This window comes from Asterias rubens, chromosome 8, assembly GCF_902459465.1.
Source record: "Asterias rubens chromosome 8, eAstRub1.3, whole genome shotgun sequence".
Taxonomy (NCBI): Eukaryota; Metazoa; Echinodermata; class Asteroidea; order Forcipulatida; family Asteriidae; genus Asterias; species Asterias rubens.
Genome location: NC_047069.1, coordinates 9,338,004 through 9,361,586, shown reverse-complemented (window position 1 = coordinate 9,361,586; position 23,583 = coordinate 9,338,004). Strand labels below are relative to the sequence as shown.

At 41.1% G+C, this 23,583-nt stretch overlaps 1 protein-coding gene across 8 annotated transcripts in view; it reads right to left on the bottom strand.

The window, feature by feature from the left end:
* The window catches only part of LOC117293291 (E3 ubiquitin-protein ligase MYCBP2-like), a 119,027-nt gene that overhangs the window by 28,921 nt on the left and 66,523 nt on the right, over nt 1–23,583 (bottom strand). For all 8 annotated transcript variants that reach the window (XR_004519415.1, XR_004519416.1, XR_004519412.1 and 5 more), the window contains exons 40-62: nt 22,816–22,931; nt 22,003–22,146; nt 20,968–21,140; nt 20,542–20,686; nt 19,680–19,924; nt 18,734–18,849; nt 16,594–16,685; nt 16,125–16,241; nt 15,590–15,727; nt 14,481–14,816; nt 13,411–13,687; nt 10,299–12,557; nt 9,199–9,327; nt 8,412–8,602; nt 7,831–8,001; nt 6,831–7,151; nt 5,706–5,930; nt 5,009–5,237; nt 4,138–4,304; nt 2,795–2,875; nt 2,387–2,665; nt 1,281–1,688; nt 507–626 (exon numbers count right to left, since the gene is read on the bottom strand). Coding sequence is in view for 3 of the 8 variants with exons in the window: in XM_033775534.1 (XP_033631425.1) it covers nt 507–626; nt 1,281–1,688; nt 2,387–2,665; nt 2,795–2,875; nt 4,138–4,304; nt 5,009–5,237; nt 5,706–5,930; nt 6,831–7,151; nt 7,831–8,001; nt 8,412–8,602; nt 9,199–9,327; nt 10,299–12,557; nt 13,411–13,687; nt 14,481–14,816; nt 15,590–15,727; nt 16,125–16,241; nt 16,594–16,685; nt 18,734–18,849; nt 19,680–19,924; nt 20,542–20,686; nt 20,968–21,140; nt 22,003–22,146; nt 22,816–22,931 (6,479 nt within the window). In the remaining 5 variants the exon portion in view is untranslated. The remainder of the gene's footprint in view (nt 1–506; nt 627–1,280; nt 1,689–2,386; nt 2,666–2,794; nt 2,876–4,137; nt 4,305–5,008; nt 5,238–5,705; nt 5,931–6,830; nt 7,152–7,830; nt 8,002–8,411; nt 8,603–9,198; nt 9,328–10,298; nt 12,558–13,410; nt 13,688–14,480; nt 14,817–15,589; nt 15,728–16,124; nt 16,242–16,593; nt 16,686–18,733; nt 18,850–19,679; nt 19,925–20,541; nt 20,687–20,967; nt 21,141–22,002; nt 22,147–22,815; nt 22,932–23,583) is intronic.

Sequence of the window (23,583 nt, the reverse complement as noted above, 5' to 3'; positions counted from 1 at the left end):
ACTCATATATTTAAAGGCAAAGTATACCTTTGGTTTTTGGAACAGTTTGATTGGTTCCGTCCGATATAAATTAAGACGCGTACAATAAAACTGAAATGTGAAAATCTCAATTCAAAAGGTGGTTTGTTTTTGAGATGTCACAAAAATCTGGAGCGAATATGTCCTAGCCGGACAATTAATCCCCAATACGAATACACATCTCTTTCTTTTTTTTGGGGGGGGGGGTGTTAAAACAGATACATTTTTTACATTACCACATTACTTTCGGTAAAATGTTTTTTAAAATGTTGTATACAATCGAAAGATGCTGTAGGCTTCAAACCGACTGTTTCTATTGCCATCAATTATATTTCCTGAACTCATAGAATGTGTCTTGATACACTCCGCTGGTTGTCTCTTAGCCTCATCTAGCTTGGTACCTTAATCTAGCAAGCATGATTGCTTTTGTGCTTAGCTAACTTTTTCTGTTTAAGCAGCTCTAAGAATAAACCCTAGGCTAAACTCACAGTGTGTGTCTTGATGCACTCAGCTGGTTGTCTCTTAGCCTCATCTAACTTGGTGAGTGAAAGCACTGCTTCAGCTATTGCACCTTTGGTGACATTGGCCCACACTTCAGACAGCTTACCCTGTAAATAACATCACAAAAAAACCCAGTGATTACTCAACAACATAATGGATTGAAGCAAGCTGCATTGCTACCTGGCAAGCTGGATTGTCCATTGTCACGATAAACATTTTGACTCCGAGACTAGATGTAGTTCGTATCACACCCTAAACCGAACCTAATAGCGTTTTTACCATACCATAAGGAACTGCTTTATTACCTCTTGCTGCTTTATTGTAAGCCCTCGGTGTGCTTTTCGCAACGGCATTGAAACATTTTGTGTAAATTTCTGCCCGAGTGAAGGTTGCAAACCTACGTTTCAAAGCGGGAATAACAATGTATATATTCTATCACAAATGTATTAGGAATGGCCTTGTTTACCCGACACTGAAATGCCAAGTTTGTAAATACAACAAAGTTGCTACGCAACTATACTATTGTGCATGTGCACAATGTGTAAGGTTTGATACTCGTTTAGAATATATGATAAAGGATTTATCAGAACAGTGATTAGCAAATCAAAATTGCAGATTTCACTCAGAGGTGTGATAAAAACATATAACTTTCTTTGATACACACACAATGTACCTTCACCGTACATCTTTTGTGAGAGATACAACATTAATTATCAATTTTTAAAAATAATGTTTTTTAGACTAAGGTAAGAATAACTCACGGCTGACATATCCTTGATGAGACCAATGACCCTCTCAGCGATATTATGTGAGATGCTTCCCCTCATCCACCAGCGTCCCTTACTGGACCTCTTGGACGGGCTCTCCTCAACAGGGTAAAGCTGCTGCAGGCGAGCCAGTGTCAAGGAGTGGGTACCTTTACCTCCAAGCCCCGGTATCTGACCACCGCCTCCCTTCACCTTGCTCTGGACAGTCAGTGTCTTGGCCACGCAGGCAAGGAAGATGTCCAAGATGCCCACGCTCTCCTCGGTGGAGGACTCAGGGTTGGGTTTGTCGCTGGACTGGGTCAGGATGCTGAGGTCAGCAGGAGGTAGAGAGGTGACGCCGGTCAGCTTGGCGAAGTGGGTGGGAGGGATTTCCGGAAGGAGGCGTCGAATTATGGACGTAACCTGAAGAGGAAACAGGTGAAAAAGAAGCATTTAAAGAGGGGCTCTGAGGTCAAATGAACTTTTGTGAAGGACTAATTTTCATTAGATAGATAACCTTGCATTAAAGCGTAATTTTATACTCTTTCAGGGAGAACTTTGAAACATGAAAAGTAATAATAATAACAAGATTTCTATAGCGCAATTCCATCTACAATTCCGGCCAAATTGCTTGGGCCACCCAAACCATTTCCTGTCCACTTCCCCCTGACAATAATTATTCTCTCGTCCCATGTCCCGCGCTTTGTAATGACTAGAACGGAGAAGACCGTACAATGAGTACCAACTTTGAAAGGGGGAAGGGGGCCCCAACGGGATATGGCCGGGATTGTAGATCATGGCACTCAGCAACAAGACGCAATGAAAAAACAAATACATTTGAAGAGCAACTGGAAACATGTGAGTTTTTAAGTTGTTTTTGAATGAGGAAACAGTGTCAAGTGATCTAATGTGAGATGGTATATACTTTTCCACAGTTTCAGGCCAGCAGTTGTGAAGGCTTTGTCAGCAGCGTAACATTATGGCAGGATTGAAGACTGGATCGACCAGATACGTGGATACAACATTCAAAAACAAAACTTGAGGACTTTTTTTTTGCACCACTCAGAAGGTCAGATTCAATGACAAACCACCTCAGTAAAAACAAAAAACAGATCACCCACCTGTCTCTGAACCCTTGGTGTCCCTGTATGCAGCAGTGACAGTAGATCTTGCAGCAAGGTGGCCTGCTGAGCGACGTAGATCCTCCCCACGCTGGACCCACTCAGAGCCAACACCATGGAGAGAAGCTCAAAGCAGTAGGCGTCCGTTGATAGGAGGGACTGGGGGTCATCCACAGGGCTAAGTACAACAGCAGCGGGCCTGGTGGCCAGGTTGGACTCCCACTCCTCTCTCATCTTGGTGGTTTCTTTGCGGATGGCTTGAACGATGTGAGAGCAAACCTTTTATGAAAAAAATGTAAACAAAATTCTTAATAGTAACATTCTTTAAGAGATGTTAAGTTTGCATCAGGGATAACAAATCTTAATTTTGGTTTGACCGCTACACCGGTGTGTGGAGTCCTATGTTACCTGTTTTTGTAGATTTGTAAGCTTGCTTCGACTAAAGAGAATCCCAACCATATGCTCCCTAAGGTCTGGATCTCCAATATCCTGAAAACATCAAGAAGAAAAAAAAACGACAATGAATAGAGGAAAATGGTAGTGAAATATATAGTACTCAGTAAAATGTGATGAAATTGTCAAGTGTCTAGGTTGCAAGGTGTGTAGATTGAAACCAAGAATGGATGGGATTGAAGTTACAAGTTAAAAAACCCAAGCTGTTTAATATCCCTTTGAGATCAGGGCCCAACTTCATGGCTCTGCTTACCGCCAAATTCTGAGCTCACAATCACCATTCTGTTTAATATCCCTTTGAGATCAGGGCCCAACTTCACGGCTCTGCTTACCGCCAATTTCTGAGCTCACAATCACCATTCTGTTTAATATCCCTTTGAGATCAGGGCCCAACTTCATGGCTCTGCTTACCGCCAAATTCTGAGCTCACAATCACCATTCTGTTTAATATCCCTTTGAGATCAGGGCCCAACTTCATGGCTCTGCTTACCGCCAAATTCTGAGCTCACAATCACCATTCTGTTTAATATCCCTTTGAGATCAGGGCCCAACTTCATGGCTCTGCTTACCGCCAAATTCTGAGCTCACAATCACCATTCTGTTTAATATCCCTTTGAGATCAGGGCCCAACTTCATGGCTCTGCTTACCGCCAAATTCTGAGCTCACAATCACCATTCTGTTTAATATCCCTTTGAGATCAGGGCCCAACTTCATGGCTCTGCTTACCGCCAAATTCTGAGCTCACAATCACCATTCTGTTTAATATCCCTTTGAGATCAGGGCCCAACTTCATGGCTCTGCTTACCGCCAAATTCTGAGCTCACAATCACCATTCTGTTTAATATCCCTTTGAGATCAGGGCCCAACTTCATGGCTCTGCTTACCACCAAATTCTGAGCTCACAATCACCATTCTGTTTAATATCCCTTTGAGATCAGGGCCCAACTTCATGGCTCTGCTTACCGCCAAATTCTGAGTTCACAATCACCATTCTGTTTAATATCCCTTTGAGATCAGGGCCCAACTTCATGGCTCTGCTTACCGCCAAATTCTGAGCTCACAATCACCATTCTGTTTAAAATCCCTTTGAGATCAGGGCCCAACTTCATGGCTCTGCTTACCGCCAAATTCTGAGCTCACAATTAGCATTCTCTGCTTGCAGGCAAGCTGAGCCAAGAAATGGAGTCCTGAGAACTAGTTGTTGCTACGAAAGCAATACTTTCTTGTATGTAATAAGTTAGTCTTTAAGTGATTCTTCTACCTCCCTTTTGTATAACAAGTCCAAAGAGCAACTTACAGCAGCATCTTCATCTTGTTTCTCTCCATTCTCCTCCAGCCTGTCCTCTCCTGACTCCTCGTCACTAAGGAGCTTCCCAAACACTTGAGACGTCAGTAACCTGAAGACACGCAGCGTCTCCGCTTCACAGTTCTTCTGCTGCAGGGCTTGGGCAGACTGCTGAGGACCTGTAGAAGATTCAAGTGATTGTTAAAGGCAATGGACACATTTGGTAATTGTCAAAAACCAGTATTCTCACTTTGTGTATCCCAACATATGATGCATAAAATACCAAATATGTGAAAAGCAAAATCTGAGTTCAGAAACCAAAGAAGATGGTGAGGCCCTTTTAAAAAAACAACAACTAAAAACAAATAACAAGAATAAGTTCTCCTGAAGACGAGCAGAGTATAGTGTTCGAAATGTCAAGACCAAACCGGCTCTTTTCAGAGCCACCACTACTTCAAAAGAGATTTAACTCATGGCTGTACCCGCAAGTTCACTATTCATATTTATATTTATAGTTTGCTTAAGAATAAGTTCAAATCTTGCTTTAGCTTTACATTTTCTACTTTCAGTAAAAGTGTCTATCATTTGAATATTTACAGCCGTGTTTGCCAAAAACAAATTCTTGCAAAAAATAGTTAATGGCCTGGCCTGACTTTTTCGACCCTAGCAGAGTCTTTTTTTAAAGGCTAAATTACAACACAACATGAATACATAACTAAATGTAACAAAAGCAGTAAAGTGGAAATACATGAACAGAGAGATAGCGGGAGAGTCAAACTGTACACTGAAAAAACATCAGTCCATTTGGTTGGTAAGTTGTTTGCAACAGCTAATTCTATTTTCTTTAAAAAAAAATCTTGCTCGGGAAAAATCTGCAACATACCTGTGCTTAAATTCTCTCCTTCATTCTGTCCTAGTACTTTGACCTGTCTGACCCTGAGGTGACTATCCGGCCCCCTCAGCTCCACCTTGATGATCTTGGGACTCTCTGTACAGAGGTCAAGATTACAGGTCACCCAACCAACGTGTCTGGCTTCTAGGTTAGAGTTGAGGGTCTTTAGGAGGAACTCCGAGTTGGGGCCGATGAAGAATGTGACGCCCGTGACCTTGTTCTGTTGGGAGTAAGGTGGGCATTTGAATTTTGTACTATTAATGGTCTATTTATTTCATCAATATTGATTTAAAAAAAAGTCACTTGCCGTAAAACAATTATGACTTATGGTATCTCAGTACAACAGGACAAGCAGAAAACATTAAATTGCACATTTAAAACTAAACCCCCAAGATAAAAGGGCAAATGGCAAATGACCCAGAATTACACAAAAAGACAGACTTATCAGAGTACTGTCACTACCCAGATCAGGAAAACATTGCACAACAAAAACAGTTTTCTACCTGTCGCCCAAGGAGTAGTTAAAACGCGGGACAGTTCTTTTTAGAACTCCGCGGTAGTAAAATATAAAGCAAGACAAGTTCTCAAAAGAACAGAATCTAGCAACCATGTAGAAACTTGATATACACATGGTGTTTAATACCGCAAACCCAATACATTGATAAAATCCCATATAAGTTAGTCTTACCCCCAAGTCTCTTGAGTTATCCACATGTACAGCAACCATCCTGGCAACCAGACCATCATTGCACGTAACTGTAATAGACTTAGTCCGGTTGCGGTCTTCATCTCCAGACTCCCAGAATGTTTCTGTGGACCCGTCTGTCAGACTGGGGAGCATAGCTGCTCGACTGGAGACTAACAGCTCAGTGGCGTTGGTTACATCACGTAGGAGCTCTACCTTGGCTGTGTTCTGGTGTTGGAAAATACAAACAAATGCAAAATGGCTGGTTTATATTTTTAAAGATGCTATTATTAAAAAAAAATTTTTTTTTTTGAGTGAATGGTATTTCAAAGAGTATCACCCGCTCTAAAATAAAAAAAAGTTTAACTTTTACTTTTCATGGTCAGGAACCATGACAAAAATCTGTTTCTTATAAAACACATAAGAAATTTTCATGTGATATATTGTCGGGATCCCGACAAAAACTAATTTTGAGCACTTTATTTCACTGCTACTAATAATTGGCGGACTTTTTCAAGCAATGGCTCAAATGAAAGCTTGTAACTTTCTCGACCCCCATCAAAATACCTATTGAATTTTAATTCAAAATTTTTGGGTCAAATCGGCCAAAAATCTGACATAGCATCTTTAAAGTTGCTATGTCAGAATTTTTGCCGATTTGAAGATGCTATGTCAGATTTTTAGCCGATTTGACCCCGAAACAACAATTTCCTAACACTGCCACTACAGGGCATTTTGGCAATACTTAAAGATTATACCCTAAGAATTACAACATTGATTGTCGCAGCAATATTGGTTAAGTGTCTTGCTTAAGGCATAAGCGTCACCACTGGGACTCAAACCCACAATCTGCTAACCAAAAACACCAGGGCCCAAATTCATAGAGCTGCTAAAGTAGCAAATATTACTTAACAGTTATCTGTTAAACAAAAATAAGTGAGCAACCAACCACAAATGGTACATGTAGAATGCTGTTTTGGTTGGTAAGCTCATTCTAAAAAGCATATTTTGATTGTGCTAAGTAAAGTACAAAGCAGCTTTATGAAATTTGGCGCACAGCTGGAGTCTGGAGCTCTTAACCGCTGACGTAATAACAATAGCAACATAGTAATAATAATAGCAACATACCAGGCTAGCTGGCAGGGAGTCGCTACTGGAAGCCACACTATCCTCCCCCTCTCCCTCCTGACTATCCGACCGTGATAAGATCTGATTGATGTTACTGAACACATGGGAGTGATGCAAGAAAACGTGATCAGCCGGGCGGAACCGTAGGCACCAACACCTCATGGCCATCTGCTGTAGAGCGCTACCGTGGGGTAGGAGCATCATCATGTCGGCCACCGTCTGGAGGAGGGTGTGGAAGGATGTCGGGAGGGGGTGTACTGCCTCGCCGGCAATGGAGATGTCAGAGAGAGGATGCTCACACATTAAGCCATCGATGTCTTGCTGCATGGGAGAAGGGAGAGATGAGACAACAAAAAAGTTGTCAAAGTAATGTGAAAAAAGTAAAGTGTTTAACGCTTCATTATAAGCAGGGTTCTTCACATGTACATGTGTAGTTTTGGATGGGCGCCCTGAGGTTGACAATTCAATGGCAGTTGAAACAAGCAGTGCGGTAAAAGACAAGACCGATAGGAGAGCAGGATAAAAAAAAATACACGGAAGCAAATCTGAGATGGTTTGTGCAAATTTTGTTGTACATTCAGTTCCTCTTGCAGGAATAGTTTAAGCAATCACCAATCGTGCAGGAATGGTCTGTGCAATCAGCTACCGTGCAGGAATAGTTTGTGCAATTTGCCGATCATTTTGGAATATTTGCCCAATTTGACGATCGTGCTGGAATTGTTTAAGCAATTTGACGATTTTGCAGGATTGTTCCCCGAGAAGAACCCTGAATCGAGGCCCAATGTCATGGCTCTGCTACTGCCGAACTCTGCGTTTACATTCAACATTCTCCTGAGCTAGCTGTGTAAGCGAAGAATGCTTAGTAACGTGGAGTACTTGATGGTTCCTATCTATTTTTCTTCTCTGTCTTTGCCTTTGACTAACCTGTTCTGGTTCCTATCTATCTATCTATCTATCAATATCTATCTATCGTCCCTTTCTCCTTTTGCCTTTGACTTACCTGTTCTGGTTCCTTCTTATCCTTCTTCTCTTCCTTCCCTTTGCCCTTATCAGCGTCTGCAACCTCTTCCTCCTTCTCAGGGCCCAGTGGTGTTAAGGCACCCACATAGTGCCATAGCAGGTCATGTAGACTTGTTAGTTGGGTTACACTGCGTAGAAGCCAGTTCAGCGCCTGTTGAGAGTATTATTTTTTAAATAATATTGTTTTATTTCATGTAAATCGTTTCCATTCTAAACCAATTTTGATGTCTCAACTTTATTTATTCATCTATTTATTTATTTATGTTTACTGTTACTTAACGATATGTTTTGCTTTACTCCGTAATACATGTAACTGTTGTTATTCTTTTATGAGAGAATGGAAATAAATGTATTCTTGAATTGAATTTTGTGGTTATCTATGAGTGGCATTGAACTACTTGATTTGGCCATCAAGAACACTTGCTGACAAATGCAAAAAATTACAATTTAGGCAATGAAAGCAGCAAGACAGACTAGGTTTGTTTAGCATGGGACATGTTGTTCTGTACAGTAACTTGCGTTACCAGACATTGTGTACAGACACCAAAGATGTACACATACCTGAAGTGCATAGACCCGACAAGATGCTTTGCGTAGCGCCTGCTTCATGGCTAGCTGTAGCCCTTCAAGATCATGGCGTTGTACAATGAAAGACATGACTGGTCGATGGAGGGCCCGGAAGCCTTTACTTCCACCTTTCATCAGCTTGGCTAGTAAGGCCGACGGCCGGCGTAGTAATGATGAACCATCTTCTGTTAACGACAACGGACAAGATCTTGAGAATATATAACTTTATATAATACGACATTTGGTTTTTAGAAAAAAGAAGTAACATTTCATTGAGAATAAGGGCAGACCTACACGTCCATATGGTATGAGTTTTAGAAGACTTTTAAGGCCATTTAACCACAATTTTCCAGGTTAGGCAAAAACAAATTGGAAATCAGACTTAAAAGGGTTTTGATACCTTTTGTAGATCACGTTTTAGGTAATGGCATGAAACCCTACTCACTGTGAGTGAAGATGTATGTTATATAATTTACCTGTTTCAGTTTCAATTAGTCATCAAGTTTTTGAGGAAGGAAAATTAATAAAAACACAGAGCATTGTTTTCAGGAGAGCCACGTAATTATGTTGACATGCTAAAAAAATATAATGGTCTCCCTTCTTTTAGATTTGTACTTGTTATTTTCAAATTTATAATTATTGTTTAATTATTTTCTTTTGGTCACAATGTGACAATGTTAATAAAATATATCAATAAAAAAAAAAAAATTTCCAAGGGCAAAAAAAACCAAATTGGAAATCAAACTAAAAGAAGGAAGACTATCCTGCCTGCCAATCTTACCTGAGGAGCTGCTACTGTTGTTGCGCCTTCTCATCTTGGTCTTAGTCTCAGCTTGATTACCGACCTGCCCTGTCATGGAGATGGAACGGAAGTAAGCAACACGTTTGGAGCTGTCCATACCTTCATCCACTACGATTTAAATCAAAAGCAATAAAAGACAATCAAATTTAGACTCAAGATTTAGATTGACAAGTATAAGTTGCATATCGAGGTGTGATATTACACTTGTAAAAGTTATTAAAACAATTAGTTGAGGGTTTCTGTAACCATTTTACAGAATTGGTAAGAAACAAAAATCGTGAAGATCACAGATTTACATGAAACTTACACGGTCTAATAACGGTGATAGTAGAAAACATCCCTTGAAATATTTTTTTCTGAAATATCATTTGATGAGAAATAAATAATCTAATTTCGCATTTGGAGTTTATCTTTCAGTGAGCGGTTTATTAATTTTTGTTTTGACATTGATGCAATGCAAAATTTGTAATCAGTTTTTCACTATTCTCTCTTGACCCAGATGGCCGATCGATCTCAAACTTCTACAGGTTTGTCAGTTTATGTATATGGTGGGTTACATAAAGTGATTACACTGCCAGCAACTTTTTTGCTAGCGAAACCAACTCTGCAATGTTCCTTTAAATCATTGCGGTACCTGCTGCTAACACAAAGGAATTAACTTGCCTCTGAAACCGATTCAAACTGCGCGAGCTGGGAGGTCTAGTGGTAACAAGTCTTTTTGAGTTTTTGTATATATTTTTTGTTTATTTTGAAACAAATTCCAAGTAACAAGTGACTGGTATGGGATGCTCAGTGAAATATTGAAAATTGGATCACTCGGTGAAATCTGGCTTTAAAATCTCACTCAGCTTCGCCTCATGAAGTGGACTACTCCATATTTCACTTTAATAGTGATCATATTCTGCGACAATGCGCTCACATACATCCAATATTTGTCTCAAATATTTTCATATCAAAGCACATTGAGACTTCTCTGTGAATGTGATATGCGCTACACAAGAATGGTTCATTATTATTCTTAATAATATTTGTTTAGTGAAATATAAGTTTATAATTGGTTAGACTTTCTGGTAGCTTACCTAGTCTCTTGCCATCAACCGAGGCAGATTTGGTGAGAGGTACTGGAATTTCATGATCTGTCCGAGACATCATGTGGATGGAGCGTCCCTCCACCATCAAGGTATGACAGTCCGATACAGACCCGCGTCTCATCAGCTTCACAAACTGAAACGGCACCGGTGGAAACTGAGAGCTCAGCGCTTCTGTCTCGCTCAGGATGGGGAGATCAAAGCGCGTGGCCTTCCTCATGGGGCTAGTTCCTGGGTAGGTAGGACCGGCAGCGCTGGCAAGGTCTAGAAGAAACATGGCATTGGCTTTCATGACGTGATGGGCTTCAAGCGGTGGAAGCATCTTAGGGGTTTTCAGCGGGGGAAGTTTTTTTCTTTGCTTCTTTACTTTGTCTTTGAGTTTGTCCTGCCGCTCACGGATGTACTTTTCGCGACAGCGTTCGCACATCAGGTACCAACTGCTTCCCCCGACACCACCGTCGCCGCAGTTCCCCGCCCATCCACCGCAGTAATGTCCACTGCTGTTGTATCCCTGTCCCCCAGCGTGGCGTCCACAGCCTGGGTGGGATTGTCTCATGTGGTACGTCACAGGGTGTGGGAAGACTCCATGACAAAGATCACAAACAGTTTCTCGGTCGCTTCCGCCGACGGGTACGCCGGCAGCCTCGCCAAAAAGGTTTCCACGTCCACCGCGGACAGATTTGTCGCGTCGCTTCTTGCCTTTCGGATCTTTCTCCTTATCCCTGCTTTTAGATTCTATTCGGCTGCGTGATTTGGTGATCGGAGCAGGACTCGGCAGAACGAGTTGCTGGGAGGCAATGTTGATAGTCGCCTGAGTCAACTCCTCCCAGAAGGAGAGGAGAAATTTAAGGGTTACGGGCAATATTGATGGAAGCTGGGCTTCCATGGGTGGCTTCAGGCTCTCCGAGTCCCGAACAGCATTCCTGTGATTGACTGAATCAGCCCCTGTACTTGAAGCCCTCTCTCGCTGATCAGAGTCACTGGACGAGACCCCGTTTTCTCCCTTGATTAGTACTGTGCCCTGTTGTTTCCTAACCTTAGGGCTACGGGAAGGAGAGCCCTTTGGGAAGTGCTTTGGTGAATGCTTGGGGGAGGAAAGCGGAGAAGCCTTAGCTAGCTTCTCCGCCAGATGCTGCAATGCTGGAGTAGACTTTGGGCTTTCTTCTATGGGTGCTTTAGCAATGTCCTGAACATGTTCTCTCTGCTCGCCAGAAATAACAGGGCCTGGAGAAGTTGGCAAGTCTGCCTCGTTTTGATTCAAGACGTCACGATTTGAGTTCCTGGTCTCCGAAAAGAACATTCCATCATTTAAACTTTTTGAGAAATCCATGGAGTGTCTGTTCTTCAACTTGGCTTCCCTCTGGGGGTCTTTCGGCTGATGGGAAGTCTGTTTACCGAGGTGGGGGTTGAACTTGAGGAAAGAGGCACACGCCATGGCATCATGGACCAATCCTTCATGCCACAGGAAGGCTGCAAATACACACCTAGCACACTCCGCAACAGATGTTGCAATGGCCGCCTGGGCACTCTCTTTGATTTCCGTCTTGGCAGTGCTGGCTTTGATCCTGGCAGGGGATCTATCCTTTGAAGACGGCGACGCTGTGCGATCTCGCTTTCCGAATACAGTTCGTGATTTCCTGCCTTGCTTTGGGGACATTCCAGTCTTTGGTGACCCCTGTCCGTCGCTCACACCAATTGAGAAGTGACCCTTTGAAGTCCATTGTGTACTTCCTGCAGCACCTGACCCGTCCGATCCCGAAGCCTGTTGATCCTTAGATTCAGGAGTCGCTGTATCTGCCTTCAATGGAGAAGTGCTTTCCCTATCCAGAGCGGACATTCCCTCAGGTATACTGTTTGAATTAATAATATCCCTGTGGTTGGAGTTCTGAAAGGGCGACGGCTCCTCGGCCCCCGTTTCGGAATCAATACTAGAACGTTTAAAGTTTCCCTGGTGACCTCCTGCACCAGGTACCGCCGAGCTAGGCATATCTCCGTGGTGGCGAGGACTGAGAATGGCCTCGCCACCGCCTGCTACGAAATCATCCAGTGGGTCAATTCCATTGCCGGCGAAACCGTTTGCCATACCGACTCCTCCGTGCGGCCAGGGACCTTGGGCTTTGTGCTTGGGGGTATCTAGGACCGAGTTAGACATTCTTGATTCCCTCTCAACGACACCGATCTGCTCCTGTTCTCCATTTTGGTCAAATGGTGGGCGTGGCTTAGAGGCTCCAAACATAAAGGGAGTTAGATCTAGAACAAAAAGAAACAGGCAGAGTTTAATAATAATAATAATAATAATAATAACCTTACTTATAAAGCGCTTTTAACAAAAGCGATACAAAGCGATAAAAGTCATTTGTAGGGAAAAGGTATCTAGACTTATTTTAAATGAGAATGCATTATTTCCCTTCTTCTTTAAAATATATTGAAACAGACGCTCAAATAATTCAGAATTGCAAAAAAAATGGTTTTGTTCTTGTTTAATTTTTAAGGTTGAAGGTTGATTTACCACAGTGGGACTTGAACCTACGACCTATGACTTAACGTGTCGGCACACTACAACCTGAGCTATCTAGCCGTATGTTTGCAGTCTCCCTAATTAGTCAATATCTTTGTTCGGGAGTGCCATTAAAAAACCATTACAAGTACTCTGTATTAATATTATCATAATTCACACTGTTACTGCCAGGGAGTACACTCAAGTTTACAATAACACATGTTTACAATAACACATTTTGTAACAACCTTTTTTTAATACCCCTTTTAAGTGCACACAAAGTGAGTTTCTAAAATGAAATCTAAAATTTCTAAAGTGAAACTAAAATCTTAGCATATTGTAAACGGGCAGCATCTGACGAGATTGTAACCGTTGACTCAAGATGAATGTATACGTTACACAGAGGGCAAGCACGTTCACGGCATGTTCTTTACACTTTTTCCCACCCAAATTGCATTCTCTGAAAGGGAATTTACTGTGTCTGAAACGGTACTCTTGTTGTTGTTTTTTATATGGAATTTCCACTTTTCTGAAATGAAAAATCATTGGCCCTAATATCAGCAGAAGTTTTGTTTAGTTTTTGAAATTCAAAGATAATGCACTTACTCGTAGGCGCAAACCCCATGGCCGGCGTAGCCTGCGCATTCTTGAAGTCAAAGCCGGACACCTTGTTACGATGCTTGCTGCTATCACCGAAGAATAAGAACGGACGAGACTTGCGCGCCTTCTCCCTATCCGCAGAGGTCAAGTCGGCTTCATGGATGAGGTACATGAGACCTTTACCCTGGGCCAGGGACCAGGCTTCACCCTCGGTGTTCTCACAGTAGTGGGCCATGCTCTCCTTGTCCAACTTTACCCATAGTGAACCATCAACTTGTGCCATCTGAGGGTTAGGGGGAGGCGTAAGTGTCATTTATTCAAAACACTCCATTTTACAAAGATTTTTGCATTTCACTTGTGTTAAGGAAAGGTATAGGTTTGGTAATTACGCTTAAAATTAATGGCAATACTATGGTTTAATGTAAAAATATATCAGTTTTTATGCGCCAAAATTTGAATCTGGAAGTGTTATTTCATTAACTCAGTTACAACATATCGAGGGTTCTACCCAACAAATTTGCTTTAAGTACAATTGTTGGCTAAGCAAACTAATTGAGGGAAACAAGAAACGTTGTGTTTAAAAACACAAACCCCCTGCAAGCCAGAATCGTTTCTTGCCGTTTGACACATGTAGAGGAGTGTGGGTTTTTTTTCCCACAAATAATCTAAGCCAGTGTTGTGCAATGTTGTGCGTTGGACACATGAAAAGTTTTAGTCCTAAGTTATAACCTGTAACATACCCTAAAGGCCGGTTTATAGTCGGTTGCGCGATGGTTGTGAGATGGAATTCTTGTGCGCGATCTTAAGACTGAGGCCTAAAAACTGTGTGATTGCGCATCAAGATTTCCATCGTGCGACCATCGCGCGACCGACTATAAATCGGCCTTTATGCATGCATGCACGCACGCACACACCACAACACCATAACACAACGCACACACGCACGCACGCACACAAGTGTGTAAACAAACACAAGTCACAACACCATAACTCAGGAAAGTACTGAGTCTACAGTGCTAACTCACATCGGTTTTAGGGTAAAACCAAAAATAATACTGCTGTAGAAAGTTACTCACCTCTTGTGTGACACTGACTTGATTACCAAGAACCATCATACCAATAGGGGTGGCTTTGATGCTGGCCCTGCACCTAATATTGTGACCTGAGGCTCCACAGTTAGTGACCTGATACATCCCGGGGCCACCTGTCAACGGCCTGGTTGGCAGACGACTAACGTGGGCTGTTGCCTTCGGCGATGTAGCAGCTGCTGCTGCTGCTGCACCTGCAGCTGGTGGAGGTGATGCTGCTGGTGCTGTTGCTGCTGCTGCTGAGGACGGTGGAGTTTGAACCTGTGAGGTTGTCAATGTACCTTTGTTTTCCTTTGGCTTCTCATCGTAAATTGACTTGGGCTCCTGGATAAAATATTCAGAGTTACACCTTAAGAAAACACGCAACTCCGTCTATCATACTCTTTGAAAATCATTCCCTTTTTTCTGTGAGAGATATCTTATAGATGGATTGTACATAGCATCTCCAACCGCCATATTTGATAATAATAATAATAGTATACAGCACCAATAGAGCGCACAGTTTCTGACAAAGAAAAATGCCATTCAAGGGCGCTGGTTCCTATTGATGATAGACAATGGACAAGTGCAAGCGTGTACTTGTTGCGCACAACTCTCTGTCAATGATAGCCTTTCACGCATGCACGTTCCATCAAATATGGGGGTCAATGACATCATGTGCAATCCATCTGTTCTTCAACAATATTAAAAATACTCGCAGAGGTGTAAAAGTCCACTTAGTCTTTCAAGTCCCTACGTTATGTGTTAGGGGTCATTCACAATTATCAGTATGTTTACAAGTGCACAGACCGTACACTTTTTCAAAACCCTTCCCTCTCCACTAAAAGTGCACAAAGAAAATTTTGTTCTCACTATATTTTACATAGATAAACTTGAATGTGAATTACAGGCAAACCTTGTTTATAACGAGCACAGATTATATAGAAGAAGTACATAAAGAACGTACAGATATGTATAATGCTGTCATTTCCTTCGTATATGTACATGACACAGCTTATCGACTAGGTAAAAAAACCAAAGATGTCTAGTGCCTTTAAACAGGTTTCAAAATCAACTGTTTTGAAAGTTGTGATACGTCTTTCTTGATGTCCCCTTACCTCAACAGGTACCAGCATGGTCTTGCCTATGTGTTGATTGTACTGTAGACACCATCCCTCCCTGTGTCCATTACTCCTACAATACTTCTCAATGGTCTCTGGGTTGAGACGGACCCACACACCATCCTCATTGTGAACCTGAACACCAACAACAACAACAAGGAAAAGTGTCAAAGCTAGACCCATGGAAGTTGATTGAAATTCTTATTTTGTATGGTCTTTGTCCACTAAACTGAAGGGCAATGATTTGCGTCTGTAAATATATGCTAATGCGAGTTGCTACTGTGAAAGTGCAACTGCAAGAGCAGCTGCTTGATTGTAAATATTGTACAGGAATGGTATTCGTTCATTCATGCGTTCGTATCCGGAGATATTCAGTTTGCAAAGAGTGACATCAAAAATGAGTAACGCAAAACTAAAATCAAGTTAAAACATAGGGCAATTACAATTTAAAATTTACCATAAGAGGAAGCTTTACACTTCCCTCAAAGTAGTGATAATGAAAATCTAATGACTTCAGTGACCCCACACTGACCTCATCAATGAAGGTGATGACCCCGTTGACCTCTACGATTCCTATCTCTTCGCTCTGGAGCGATGGACTGCTCCGGATACGAAGACCTCTGCTCTGCTTCATCACAAACTTGCGCACCTGTTGATTAAATTAAATTACTTTAACATTGACAAACACGTCCCAGCAAAATACGCTACAAATTTTAAATTATGATTAAAAAACCCACACAAAACAGCTCAGTTACTTGTTTTGGATCACATGAATAGGCCATATGCACAAAGGATTCTGGGGAAAATCAGAATCCAAGCGACACCTGCAAACCTTAAAACCTAAAATTCCTGGCGCAGTAACATGTTAGCTACAGCATGGCGTCCATCTTGGCAGCTTAAATGCATTTTCAAATGTTCTCGGTTTCCCAAATATTGCGTCCGTTATTAACCTTGGTAACAAATAAGAAAGTTGGTTGTTGTAAATGTTTTCTTAAACATACCTTGCTGGTTTGTTGCGCTGGTTTCTTGGCTGTTGGATTAGGCGGTAGCACTCCCTGTGGAGGTTCACTAACTTCAATCTGGGGCACCTCATCTGAAAAGTTAACAAGGGAAACAAATTAATGCTAAAATTCATACAGAAATAGAGAATCAAAGATCAAATTAAAAGTTGACAGCACCCACAACATATAAAAAGATATATTGTAGGTAAAATCTGGGCCCAATACTAACATGATGTGTGTTTTTAAAGACACTGGACACTATGAGTAATTGTCAAAGACCAGTCTTCTCACTCGGTTTATCTCAACATATGCATAAAATAACAAACCTGTGAAAATTTGAGCTCAATTGGTCGTCGAAGTTGCAAGATACAAATGGGGGAAAAAAACACTTGTCACACGAAGTTGTGTGCTTTCAGATGCTTGATTTCATGACCACAAAATCTAATTTGAGGTCTCAAAATCAAATTCGTGGAAAAATTACTTCTTTCTCGAAAACTACGCCACTTCAGAGGGAGCCGTTTCTCACAATGTTTTATACTATCAATACTATCAAATAAAACATAATTCTGCACCAACTGCACAATTTGTTAAACACAGAAATCTGCAGAACTTAGTGGTAAGCAGCATATGAATTTGGGCCTTTGTCCAAAATAGAATGCTGCTTACTGTGAATTGACTCATATATGTAATATCAGTAACAAAGTTGTTGCAGCTTTCTAATGGCTGGTAAGGATATAGTATCATAAGCAATAGGCCTATGAAAGAGACTGTCATAGCATTTACCATCAATCAAGAAAACGAAATACAATTTAGCAGCAATCCAAATTTCAAGTTCACATGGGTCTATCTAAACTTTGAAAAATAAAAATTCAAAGAAAGTATTGTATTTTTTCCCTAAAAAAACCCTTAACTGTTCTCCATATGTTTCTCCCTCAGATTTCCCGTCCTCAAATTAATAAATAATAATAACAAAAGGTTCTTGTACAGCACACAAATCCTAGAAGCTAGATCAGGTTGCTTGTAAGATGGATTAAACAAAAAGGTGCATCCAATGTTCCTCCTAATAAGCTTGAGGTTTTCCTGAACTTAGCTAAGATTTAAAAAAAATAAAAAATTTCTCTAGGATAATTGAGGAATTTCCTTTACTATCATAGGATTCAAAAAGACATAGTAACTGTGTGTTTTTTCCTCCTAGGATGGTTGAGGCATTTCCCTAACTATCCTAGAAATAAAAAATACACAGTGACTGTGTTTTTTCCTCCTTGGATGGTTGAGGCATTTCCTAAACTATCATAGGAATAAAAAATACATAGTAAGTGTATTTTTCCTCCTAGGATGGTTGAGGCATTTCCTTAACCACCCTAGGAATAAGAACATGTACAGTGACTGTTTTTCCTCCTAGGATGGTTTGGGGATTTCCTTAACTATCATACAAGGAAAAGACAGGTACAGTGACTATGTTATTCCTCATAAGATAGTTGAGGCATGTTTTTCCCTTTAAATGATAGGTCAGGCATTTTCTTCAAGGTCTGATGTACTAGTAGTGTTATGGAAGTGTACAAAAAAAATCAACAAAATTTGGAGGATTCCTTTTTGGAGAAAAAATTTCTGAAAACTGTATCATTTTTTTTTATCAAGATCCAATTTGAGATAAATTCTGAAAATCCCAGGATGAAAATATCCCCCCATGTGAGCCAATCAAGTTGCTTAAAAAGTAGTATGGTGGAGGTGGATAAGTAACAATTTAAATCTAAAGGCCTTTTCACACGAGCAAAATCAGCAGGAACATGTAAAATGTACCTTTGCATAAGCATGGGGCGAGACCAGCGGCAAAAGAACACAATGTTGTGTAAATAATACCACAATCGCAAGCGTAAATCAAGGACCTTGGTTTGTTTAGCTGAAGCTACCACACATGCGCACAAGAAAAAACACATGATGCAAATAAATTAAGATGTTCGACCCCGTTATACGATAATGTTGACAAGCAATCTTTGAACGTATTTGTGAGAACGTGTGCACAACTCCTTCATGAGCAATTTCATATTCAACTCCTGCTTCCCATTCCGATTCGCAGCGAGACATACATATTTTTTTTTTAAGCTGAATTAATAGTTTAGAGGGTCATAGGTAGACCTACCTAGCATGTACCCATCAATGGTAACATGTATGGCATATAGGCCCATTGAGCTTGGTGTCCAGTTAGCACTGTAGCATCCATCACTGTTATCTCGTACAAGCATACTCTCATGAGGCCTGTAATTAGAGGAAACCAAAACTTTAAAAAAGTAACTGGAAAAGTCACTTCATCACACCTCAAGTCCAGGAAGATGTCAAGATAGACCGATCCATTAGGCTCCGCCCACGACGCACGTGTGAGCAAGAACACGTGAGCTTCTCCAATGCCTTTCTGCACAACTCTGCCGCGCGCACCAAGCATACGCGCACGCACGTCGGACCTTATTTGTCAAACCTTCGTTGCGTTGTGATTGGTCAATATGCAATGGGGCAGAGCTTAATGGATTGGTCTATTCCACTTCATTAGGCAGAGCATTTAGCTACAAATAGACTTGAATGGGAATGGTTAGCCATGGAGGCCAAGGGACACCTTGTGCTAAGCAGATATTAAAGTAAGTACCTTAAGTAACTGGAAGTTTCAATTTTAAAGAGTTTGGGTACTTTTTGTACGACACAAAATACAAACGTCCACAGATTTACATTAAACTTACACGGTTTAAAGATAATGATTGTAGAAAGCTTCCCTTAAAATATTACATGCTGAGGTGCTGTAGCTTTTTAAAAATGAGTAAAATAACTTCACAAGAATACTATCGCCTCAGTGAGCCGGACAACTATTTAATCATGTAAAACGGATTTACGCGACTCTCCAGAAAGCACTTCTCTGGGTTTTTCACTTTTTTATCTAACAAAATTTTACAATTATTTTGTAGAAATTTATATTTTATGTATTTTTTAATTATGTATTTTTGTAAATATTCTTATCTGTAAAAATTGTTTTAATAAGGCCCGAGGCTGAGATGACGATTTGTTGTATCAATAAACCATTTCAATTTAACTCCTCTTACCTTGTGACCGGCAGTGAAGCGTATCGTAACTCTTCAAATGAATACAACTCATACTCTTTCATCATTGTGATGGAGTTATACGCCATGCTGTCCTTGCGTATCGTAGCTTCATACGGAGACTCCAGCTTGGGAGGAGGGTGACCCCCAAAGGTCAGATCCTTCTCCCCAGGGGGTGTGGCTTTGAAGAGTTTAGCCCCGTGGTAGGTTTTCTCTCGCTTGCCGAGTGGTACGGCTTCAACTTCCACCTAACATTGGGAGAGAGGTTGAAATTGTGACTGCACTGACAAACAAGCAAATTTTGTTTATAGAAGTTGACATTTTGAATGCTGCTTGTCCAATGTATGATGTGTTGAGAAAAACAATCTATGATACTATTTGTAAAAGTAACGCAAATTGTAGTATGTTATCGGAAAGAAACAAATTTATTTCTTTTTATTCGCTTGCTATAATAAAAAAAAAACAATCACCTTAGGGGGAAAAGGGAAACAGACAAGATATAGCCATGGTGTGACCAATATCTGTAACCCAATCAGGGCCCAATTTCATGGCTCTGCTTACCGTAAGCACAGAATCGGCGCTTATGGAAGCATAGAATTCTGTGCTTACGGCAAGCGTGTTTCACAGGCTCGCGGCAAATTTTGGCTTCTGCGCGTGCGTACTCCACTTTATTAGGCATTCTACGCTAACAAGGCTAGCGCAGAAATTTGGCGCTTGCACGTAAGCCGGGAATCGTGATCGTAAGCGCAGAATTCGGCGGTAAGCAGAGCCATGAAACTGGGCCCTGTAGCCTCCTTTTTTAATAAAAAAATTAGCCTTTGTGCTATCACTCCTGCTTGTGGGTCTACTACAAGAGTGTACATACCTTAAGATTCGAGACACAAACCAGGCTACCGTACTGATCTCTACTCATGATGGTTACTATGGTAGGCATACTACATCGGATGTCATCACGCTGGAATACAATATCACACTGTCTGGGATCCACGTAGGACTCGGGCTGCATCCATCTACAGAAAAACCAAACAAACAGCTGAACTTTCAGACCTGGAATTTCATCTTTAAAAGGGCATGGCCATTTTCATTATGAAAAGGGCACTTCCATTGGAAAACCTTTGAAGGGGCACCAAGGCCAAGACCTTGAGTAAAAATTGAGTAGGGCACCAGCCAAAACAATGCAAACTTAATGGGGGTTTTTGCTGGCAACCTGTTCCTGCTAAGCAATACTATTCTGTGCTTAGTATGTTTTTATGCCTACACGCTTTCTGAAACTGGGCCCTGTTCTACATACCTTGCCAGTCGTCCACCACTTGTGCCGTGCGTACACTGCACAAAGTCTTTCAGGAACGCCCTCTCATTGGACTGCGTACTCAGTGGAAGACTGCCCTCTAGTGCCTGGTGAATGGTAGGTGGATGCGACAACGCAAAACCTTTGCCGAGAAGTCCCGAGTGTGCCCCAAATACCTGCATAAGAAATATATGACAGATTAGTATACTTAACTTATCTTGAAGTGAAGTGAATCCTCTATTCCAATTGGTCAATCAATAGCAACATTACTGCGATATCAAGAGCAATGCAGTAACTTGCATTGTTCTAACATTGCATTTATAATAATCTAAGCATTTATATAGCGTTCTTACACAAAAAAGGTATCACAACGCATTACAACAATAATTACAAGGAATTTAAAAAATAACAATACAAAGCAATGAGGAATAAATAAATAGCCTAGGAGGCAAAATAAGTATGGAAAAGGGTGTGTTTTTAGTGATATTTTGAAAACGGAAAGTGAATTAGCATGACGTATTTGACAATGAGGAGTGTTCCAAAGGTTTGGTGCTGCTGCATAAAAACCTTTGGAGCATGAAGTGTATCTGGTTTTAGGATGAGTGAGACTCCTTGTATCTGAGCTGGAGCGTGCAACCTGGCTGGTAAGGAGTGATAAGCTCCGTAAGGTAAGGGGGAGCAGTTTCATTCACACATTTATATGTGATGGTTACATATATAATGCTACATATATGTTTTACCTCCAACCAAACGCAAATCCCACATCTAAATTTAAAACTTAATTCCTTGTCTTCTCTCCATTGGGTTCTTTATGGCTGGTACAGCGATTAAGGCCGTATCCGAATTGGCGGCTACGGCTACGGCTAGGGCCGGATCGTCGCGTTATCATGCATTGAAGTATATGACGCCCTTAGCAACACCCCTGGCAACGGTCGTAGCCGCAGCCGTAGCCACTAATTCGGACATGGCCTAAGTTCGCTTTTGTAAGCATTCCTGGCTTCACAAACAGCATAACTGAAATGAAACTCTAAGACTGACCTGTTGTGCAACCTCTGCAATGGGTTCAACTTCCTCCTCACCATCCTCTCCCAGTATCGGAGGTAAGACAATATCCTTCCTGAGTAGTGACCCGGCACACATCCCACCAAGGTAGGCTAGCTCCTTCTCTAGTTGCACAAGACCCTGTAAGATAGATAGAACAATACACCTTTTTATGCACATGACGTCATTTCAGTAGGGCGCCCTCACCTAGAGATCAAAAGGAGGTTGTTCATTGGCCATTACTGTGCGCCGCACGTACAAATCTATGCATCTCGATTGTTTCGTCACCGTTTTTCCTCTAAGATGGCGGCTGGATGACGTCAATGCATAAGGTCTATACACTGATAATGTAAACCAAGTCACTACTACAAGAGGCATATAGACCATGTGATGTATCAGACAAAATGTATCAGACAAAAACTGGTTTCGTTAATACTTTTCTCTGCTCTGACCTCGCACCTTTCTAGAAAATTTAAAAATATCCTTTCTTTTTGTCAGGGATGTGATAGGCTGTTGAAGAAAACAAAATTTAACAATGAGCGCAAAGTATTAAAGCTTGCGAGCGCAAAAGCTTTCAAATGGAAAGCCTGCTTACATAAATTTATCTTTGATTTTTTAAAGCCTACTCTACGATCTGGGGTGTTCCATATGGTTTTATCTTCATTTTTTTAACGAATTTTATCTTGTTTATGAAATATTGAAGATTCTATTTTTTATTTATTTTGGGGTGGGGGTTTAAAAAAAATTGGATTTCCGGTTAAAATCGGAGAAATCCCATCCCTGTTATGTAGTTTGAATTGTTACGCATACCTCTTCATCTGAAGACCATTCGTAACCGACGACAGCGCACTTGAAGCCAAACGTTGTAGCCTTCTCATCTTTCATATAGTCCGAGGCAGTCTCCAAAGAAAATGTTACTTCATTACCTACGACAAAAAGAAACAAATATATCATTAGGGGTTCAACAAGCTCAATTACAGTAGTGAATCATCTTGCCGCACTATTCCCAGTCTGCCTTATAATAAACCCTGGAAGTTTGACTTTGATATATCCACATATTGGATATTTTAATAAGATCCAGTCTGTGTTAAAGGCACTGTACACGTTTGGTAATGCACCCTTCCGATGAAATATGCTAATTACATTCACGCATGCGTACAGACCCTGTTGGTTGGCAAACACCATAGAGTTGTGCACTAAGCAGACGCGCAATCGCGTCTGCGTCACGCACCCATTAGCCGTGTACAAAACAGTGCGATGTTCCCTCATTTTGCCAACCAAAACGTTAGTGCGCACGCGCTACGTGCAATTAACATATTTCACGGGAAGGGTCTATTGTCAAAGACCAGTGTTCACACTTGGTGTATCCCATCATAAGCATAAAACAACAAGCCTGTGAAAATTTGGGCTCAATTGGTCATTGAAGTTGCAAGAAAATGATGAAAGAAAAAACACCCTTGTTGGACGAATTTGTGTGCTTTCAGATAGTCATTTAATATTTTAGTGAGAAATTACCTCTTTCTCAAAAACTACGTTACTACAGAGGAAGTTGTTTCCCACAATGTTTTATACTATCAA